This window comes from Lolium rigidum, chromosome 7 (genome assembly GCF_022539505.1).
Source record: "Lolium rigidum isolate FL_2022 chromosome 7, APGP_CSIRO_Lrig_0.1, whole genome shotgun sequence".
NCBI classification, from domain to species: Eukaryota; Viridiplantae; Streptophyta; class Magnoliopsida; order Poales; family Poaceae; genus Lolium; species Lolium rigidum.
The window spans coordinates 341,904,844-341,913,294 of record NC_061514.1 but is presented as its reverse complement, the minus strand read 5'-3'; the positions used below and the strand labels follow the sequence as shown (position 1 = coordinate 341,913,294).

General features: G+C 42.2%; 1 protein-coding gene across 1 annotated transcript; it reads right to left on the bottom strand.

Moving 5' to 3' along the window:
* Positions 1-866: 866 nt before the first annotated feature.
* Positions 867-6,456, bottom strand: LOC124674622 (integrin-linked protein kinase 1-like). The gene is made up of 11 exons (XM_047210666.1): positions 6,088-6,456; positions 5,510-5,584; positions 4,135-4,251; positions 3,315-3,409; positions 3,046-3,166; positions 2,882-2,961; positions 2,256-2,315; positions 2,061-2,182; positions 1,893-1,978; positions 1,687-1,802; positions 867-1,577 (listed from the first exon to the last, which is right to left on the bottom strand). Exons 1-11 carry the CDS (start codon positions 6,439-6,441, stop codon positions 1,445-1,447), a joined length of 1,359 nt encoding a protein of 452 aa, XP_047066622.1. The 5' UTR covers positions 6,442-6,456; the 3' UTR covers positions 867-1,444.
* Between the last annotated feature and the right edge of the window lie 1,995 nt (positions 6,457-8,451).

Sequence of the window (8,451 nt, the reverse complement as noted above, 5' to 3'; positions counted from 1 at the left end):
CGCGTGAATCCGAGGCGACGGTATTAACTCGCCGTGTGGAAGCTACGCGTCCGGCGAAGACTGACCGGTGGCATGCCTTTGAAGCACGCGGAAGACGATTGGCCTCTGTCGCCAACAAGTCGGGGCCACCATCCGCGCGGGAAGTTTTCTCGACGTTTTTCGCGCTTTCGTTTCGTCCGAGTCCCCGAGCGCTCCCGAGGGGCCGGTGATGACCTGGGCTCGCCGGACGGATGAAAGCCCAAATCCGGGCATAAACGAGGTTCCGGGGGCACGACTAGGCCGTTTTTGTCCATCCGGATGAAAAAAAGGTGTCCTAGGGGTCTTCCCAGGGAGACGGCTCGAGATGCTCTTAAGATCCAGTTTATTATCCTCTACTCCATCCGCTGAGCAATAATAATGTACATGGTTTGGTTTGTGGTTAAGATCCAGTTTATTATACTCTACTCCATCCGATTTATATTACTTGATGCTAATATAGATGTATCTAGGCATATTTGTAGATAATTCACTTTAATATCAAGTAACATGAATCGGAGTATTAAGTAATACACATAGGAGGGAATAACGTATTAAAACATGACATACAACATGGCTACCATAGTAGATAGTACCATGTTATTCTCTCTTATGACATGGCTAACATAGTAGATAGTACCATGTTATTCTCTTATGACATGGCTACTGCGCTAGAAGCTAGAGTAACATAAGAACAAAAAATTCTTATGTGTAAATTACAAGAACAAAAACTCTTATGACATGGCTAACATAGTAGATAGTACCATGTTATTCTCTTATGACATGGCGAACATAGTAGATAGTACCATGCTAGAAGCTAAGTACATAAACCACTACTTGACATGTGTAAATTACAAGAACAAAAAATTATGTACTGTAGATGGAAAGCAATGGCTACTGAAAGTTACCATGTACAACATCATTTTTGTCATAGGCATCTGCAAGAGTGCCATTGCCATCTAAAGCGCCATCAGTGTGGACTCAGTAGAACTAAACTTCACACGTACAGAGAGGTTCGTTCTTCCATTGAAGTCTGTATATATGTTTACCCAACCACAAGACAAAGTTCACACTATAAAAGAAGAGCTTATAGAGACTGCACAAACAAATTTACTCTCCGCAACTACAGAAGCAGTTCTCAATAAACAATTTGAACCTTTCAGGGATGGAAAGGGCGATCTTTAGAATCCCAATCAACTCTGTTGAATAACTATGGGCTAATCACCCTCCAGGCTTTCACGATTACCTAAAAGCAAAGAGTGATTCGAGAAAAGTATCTGCTTTGGCAGAAACAAAAGCATCAGGGCATCCTTTTGCCGTTTCAGTGGACCTTTTTGACCATCCAATTTTGTACACAATCGATGTTGACCTCCCATGAAAAACCATTCACGACACCTGTAGTTTAAATTGCTTGTGACAAGTATAAGGACTACGATTGTGAGAATAAATGCCAGTGGTGATCGTGGGATGATAAGCTTTCCTTGATCTTCTCCAGCCTCTTGAGTATCTCTAGGAAAGATGGTCTCAGATTGATATCCGCAGCCCAACATAGCTCGGTCAGCCTGCAGTTAAACAAACCACGTTATAATACAGAAGTACAGAGACAAGCTTACATAAACATGACAAGCCGGAGGCTGTTAAGAGGGTTCGGTTTTAGCTTGTAGTACTTACTCTTTCAACTCAGCAGTATGTCCTTTTGAACGGAAAGCTGGGCGATGCCCATCTGACACATACTTAGCAGCCTCATAAGGTTCATAGTTGGAAAAAGGTGGATCCCCTTCAAGCATCTACAATCAAAAGGAATAATTAGTTCAGAACACGCACAATCATATGATATGACACGCTGCTGGGTTGCAGGTTTAGATGGCAAAAACTACCTCATATAGTATCATGGCAAAGGAGAAGATATCAACTTTCTTGTCGTATTTACGGTGCTTGAAAACTTCAGGAGCCATGTACCGGTCTGTGTTTGAACAAATATCAAGACAACTTGTGAGAATAAGTTCAGAGAGGAAAGACAAACTATACAAGTCCTGAGCACTTACAGCTTCCAGTCTCTCCAGTCATCTTGTATACATCGTTGGCATGCTGAGATTTGATAATCTTGCTAAGACCAAAATCTCCAACTTTCAGGTGGTTGGCAGCGGTATTAACTAGAAGAATATTTCTGGAGATAAACATAACAGGTTAGACCAGCCTACGTAGCTGCTTGACTTAGCAAAACAAGTAATCCATCATACCTTGGCTTTAAGTCCCGATGAATTACAACATTAGGCTCATTATGAAGATATGCCATGCCCCTACAGAAGAGAATAACACATGGATCAATATTATTTCTTACAAATAAGAAAAGATCACTACATCAAGTGATTTTTCATATGGGAAGCTAGAACCTATGACAGAAAGTACTTATTTTCCATAAAACAAAAATGGGAAATGCATGATGGTTCAAAGATGTGGTGTTAGCAAATTCGCTTTGCAGTTCAAATAGATCCTAAGGAGACCATGCCACTAACCAATACCCACAGTGCCTATTAATATTATTGAATCACTTGGATGCTAAGAATTTTTGTTAAGTAAAATCAAAGTCAGCGCTGAGTAACCAGTACCATAAAGATGAACGCAAGAGAATTATCAGGGGGTACTAAAAAAGCATTACATAGAACGATCCAACACACAAAAAAGATTGTCACTAGACTATATATTCAAGCATCAGTAATTACCGATAGTACAATAGTTAATTTGCCATGAGTATGATACAGTTTAAAGCAAGTTATATAATAAGAACCCTGCACAGATCAATCATATATATATATACACATTATATATTATATTGTACGAGCTAAACATATGAAGATAAGAATACCTTGCGATGTCCAACGCGAAATTAATAGCAGTAAGTGGGGGGAGTGAGCCTTTCTCCTTGAGATATTGATGAAGATCACCCTGGGACATGCATTTAGATCAGCATTAGCGAGTGCCAAATAGACTACATCACAGGATAGTTGGCTTCCCAAACAGATTACGTACTCCTCGTAGGAACTCAGTAACTAGCATCAAAGGCTTGGTTTCTGTGACTGCTCCAAGAAACTGTACAATATTTGGATGCCTCAACTTTATCAGCAAGTTGACTTCATGTTTAAAATCTTGGCTGCAAACCAAGGAAAGTAAATGTTAAGTGATCACTCCGTCAGACAAACATGTGACAAAGTGTCCAGTCATGCCTTATACAAAACATAGTTAACCACATGAAATGCGAACATCTATCCTAGCAACTATGTGAATAAACTTAAACTTACATAACCAGCCTGTCATCAGATAATGATGGAAGAATGCGCTTGACAGCAATAGGTGTTCCTCGCCAATTTGCTTTCAGAATTTCACCAAAAGAGCCCTGCAGTATTTAGCAGGTTAGATGAACTTAAGATAACACAATTACAAAAATGAACTAAAGGTGGAGCAAAATAAGTCCATTATCTTCCTAGTATTATACTACTTCATCCAGCCCAAATTGATTGGCGCAGAGGAGTAAGTTAAATATAAATTGACCATCCAAAAGAAAAAAATTAGCTTCAATTTTTTAAAAATCCATTATTACGCTCGCATGTATTATGATTGGAACTACACGGTAAATTATTACCTCTAACTAATTTGATACATCAAACATACAACTCATGACCTAAAAGTTCAAAAAAAATGAAAGGCAGTGGTTCCACCTTGCTCACTGCAGCAAGAATAAGCCAAATGCTACCTAATTGCATTAACTCAAGTATGCTAGTGATGGAAATATTATAATCATGAAAGGGAAAAGTCTATTAGTAGATTAACAACCCCCATTAAACTAATAAAGCAAGTTTCAAAACCCAACAGTCTCTGTTTGCACAACATATTAAAAAACCTTAAGAACACCCAGTAATCAATTTAACTTCTTATGTTAGCAATTCTGAGCTATCATATCTCAGTATGCAGTGTGCATTATATATAAATCAGTCCACCTTGATAACAATTGCAATGCTTAACTAAGAGTTCTTTATATCACATAATCTTTATATAACAGTTGCAATGGGTTAATAAAAAAAACGGTTGCAATGAAGTAGGAGATAATTCGAGAATAGTAACCTTTCCGATCATAACTGCTTTTGTGAAATCCAGTTCAAGTGGGTTAATCTCCCAGTCAGCCTTGTTTGTTAGGGGAGGTGGAATTGACTTTGCTTCAAAGTGGCTTCCAGTTTTACCCTACAGCAAAACTGAATCAGAGGAATCCATGTATCTGAGCATGATTAAATGCAGTGCCAACTATAAACACCATGATTAACTAGACAGCTCTTACCCCAATAGAAAATTTATTCCAACTAAATAAAGTATAATTAATTTGGTTGTGCTTGAAAGGTGCACCAAGACTACCCACTAAATGAAAATAGACAGGTAAACTTCTAAAACCCACCCTTAGCATATCCAGTATGATCTCCAAAATGAGAACAGTAACAACTGACATATTTGTTGTATGTACAGGAATTTCTAGCAGACCTCATCTAACATTTTCCATAAAGAACAACACATCCAAACACGCACTTCTACTTGTGGTAACAGATATTTGGGACCAACTGACCAAGTGCCCTGGATACAGATTCAGGACCATGACAGAGACAGCTGCAGAGGTATATATGGAGACTCACCCACTACTTCCGTATCATAGAGTTACTGGTGAAATCAGAATACCTGGTGTCAAGTTACAAATTTAGTAATGCTGCGCTAATTTTCAAACTAGACATTCCTACAACTTTTCAATGCAATAAGCAAGATGGCCACGTATCAGAAGAAAGATAAATCAGAGGAATCCGATGTATCTGCGCGTGATTAAATGGGACGATGCCAACTATAAACACATAATGGAGTCTCAACAATAATTAGACAGCTCTTATTGAATAGAACACTTATACCAACTAAGTATAGAATAATTAATTTGGTCGTGCTTGAAAGGTGCACCAAGACTAGCCATTAAATGAAGGAAAATAGACAAGCAAACCTCTAGAACCCATCCTCAGTGTATCTAGTATGATCTCCAAAAAGAGAACAGTACCAGGTCTTTAATCAACAATTGACACAATTGTTGTACATACGGCAATTTCTAACAGATGCCCACGTGTGAAGCAAACAAGATATCAAAATCATCCATTAGTACGACATCTAACATTTTCCATATAGAGCACAGACAAATCCAAATATCCTACTTCTACTTGTGGTAACAAATATTTGGGACCAACTGACCGCCCCTGGATACAGATTAAGGACCATGACAGAGACAGCTGCAGAGGAATATATGGGGACTCACCCACTACTTCCATAACCATACAGTTACTCGTGAAATCGGAATACCTGGTGTCAAGTGGCAAATTTAGTAGTGTTGAGCTAATGTTCAAACTAGACATTCCTACAGCTTTCAATTCTGGGCAAGGCAATGAATTAAACCGAGCCCAAGTTGATGGGTACTTACATATGTCAATCCGCCATGCTTCTTGAGCAGGTCGATCATTGCATGCCTCTTTGCACCCTCCGCATCTGCAAGTGGCTGTAAATGAACCAAAAGTAAGCACACCATGAAGAACTATCACAGTTTCAGAAAACGGAGTCAGAACCAACGTGCATTGGCGCATAAATAAAACCAATCAGTTACCATGACCCTCGAAGTTTAACCAATATAATCGTATGCTTTGAACCAGCTCGGTTTAAAATAAAAACAAGAGGGATTAAATGAATGTAGACGCGTTCGAACAACGAGACCTAGCACACGCCCCAGCCAATTCGTAGTAGAAACGGCAAAGTCGTCGAGCACATGAGGATGAGCATCGAACGAATCAAAAGCTGCAGAGCGCCAACTAGAGATCGTTTCCCCACCAGAATTAGCAAATTCATTCATCTAACGACGTTAAAAATGAATCCAAATCCCGACACGAGCCCCCAATCCAATTTCAAATGATTTCAATTAACGAGAAGCCGAGACCACATCGCGAAGGACCCAGACGACCCGAAGAGAGAGGGGGAAATTAAACAAGGATCGACGCGGCGGCTCACCGTGTTCTGCCAGCGGTCGAGCGCGTTGACGTCGGCCCCGTTTGCGATGAGGCACTCGGCGACCTCCTGCCAGCCGTGCAGCGCGGCGACGTGGAGCGGCGTGCGGCTGTCGTAGTCGCGCGCGTTGACGAGCGCGCCGTCCTCCTCGAGCAGCTTGCGCACGGCGGCGGCGTCGTTCTGGTGCGTGTGCCAGAGGATGAGCGACGTGCGCGCCACGAGCGCCTTGTCGTCGAACCGGCGGCGCGCGTGGCCGTCGCCGCCGCTGCCCGACGACCCGCCCGCGCCGCCGCCGCTGCCGCCGCCGGAGCCGGAGCCGGCCGCGCGCTTCGGGTCCTCCTCCGTCACCCCGCTCATCGGTCCCGCGCGTCCGTCCGAATCTCTCTCTGCGGCGCTGCGTGTGTTTCTCTCTGGGTCCGAGTATTTCGGAGGTGGGGGATGATTGCTCGTTTGTGTCCGTGGGCGCGCGTGAGCGTGAGGGTGATCGCGCAGGCGATGGGATCTGAATTCTGATCGGGGAATGGCGAGGCCAGAGGGCAGAGGGATACGCGAGCGCTCGGCTTGACCGACGGACGCCCACTTGTGCGCCAGCCTGGAACGGGCCGCCCACAGTACCGGGGAACGTTCCGTGTCAGCCATCTCCCAGCCCGTCGAAAACACAAACGAACCGAGCGAATTGACGGATCTGCCCATGTTTAGAGCCAAACATACACGCCACATACGAGCTTCTCCCACACGACATGGTATGGCTTCAGCGGATTCATGCGTACCACAGCGGTGCCTGCCTCTACGATTGGAAAAGTGATCGCCGTTTTCGTGCAAAGGAATTAATTGTATGCCGGTGCTTCTGGTAATCGGGTGCGATGGCATTCGACCTCTTCACTTTCATGTTTGTATGGAACAAAATGTCGGTCATATTTAAGAAGCACGGGCGCACATTTGCCGTGTTTCAGAAGGACCATATGCATATTACAATATTTCTTCTTATTAAATAACAAATCGAGCCATCGACTGAACCAAAAAAAAAATCGAGAAGCTTGAAAACAGTCCAACTGGGAAAAGCGGTCAAATCATATAATATTCGGAATATTTGAAGAACCATATGGGTATCGCCGGGTTCAGTGGACATGTTATAAGCACCCCCTCATTTGATTTATTCTCATGAGAATACTACATTGATAATTCAAGAAATGGATATGTTTCCTGGGTTTTTATAGGTCCACCGAACACCATACATGTCGTGTATATAAACACGTGTGTGATCATCTCTTCGCCCATATCTACGCCCCAAGTCTATCACTCTACATTTCCCAATCTCAAATCGTAGAGCCCCTCTCTGCCATTAAACAGTATGCTCCATAAGAAGGATCTGCCATCTCATCCATGTGTCGCTGCTCACCGCTCTAGTGCAGACATCATGGGAAACTATGAGATCCTCACGGTCCATATAGTTAGGGCTCGTCCAAGCAAGTTTTGGACCTGAGCCAAGTTAAGTTAATGTAATGATAATAAACTTTTATACTCCCCCATTTCTAAAAATGTTCGGCAACTTTTTCTAGATACGGATGAGTTGCGGAGCTTTTTTTGGAACAGAGTTTATTTCTACATTTTTATTATGATGTGTTGTTCAAGAAAGTATGCTCAGTATTTCTTACCTATCATTGCTAATTACACAAAAATGTCGCTATATATTAATCGTTGCTTTTTGGTAATATAGTTTCAATGTATATCGTTGAAAATATCATGGCTTGCTACAAAATTGTTTTTCTTTATGTGCCATTGCCCCTTTAAAGATATTGAAATGGTGACACCTTAAATGTCAAAACAAAAAGATAAAAACACAGTCTCATTATGAAATATTTTTCAACTATTGATGAATTATATTGTGTAAATGTATACTTTCTATGCGTGTTCTTATCCATTTTTGTATTATTAAGTATGTTGGTAGATATTCCCAAGTTTACTACCTAACAAATGGATTTGTAGTGTATGATCATATAAGAAATTTGTAGAATCTTCTAGAGTTATAAATTGAACTTTTGGCATGATATTTTTCTACCATGGCGAGGCAAGACTCTAGAGGGATACACGAGGGAGCGCTTGACCGACGGACGCCCACTTGTGCGCCAGCCTAGCCGAAACGGGGGAACGTTCCGTGTCAGCGATATCCTAGCCCGTCGAGAACAAAACGAACAGGAGGAATTGACGGATCTGCCCATGGTAGTGCCAAATTGGAGTTGCTTCCACCCGACATGGTACGGCTTCGAGCCGATTCATGCGTGCCACGGCGTGTGCTTTTTGCCTATCCGATTGGAAAAATGATCGCCGTTTTCATGCTTGGGGTACAAAAGAAGCCTGGTGACCGGG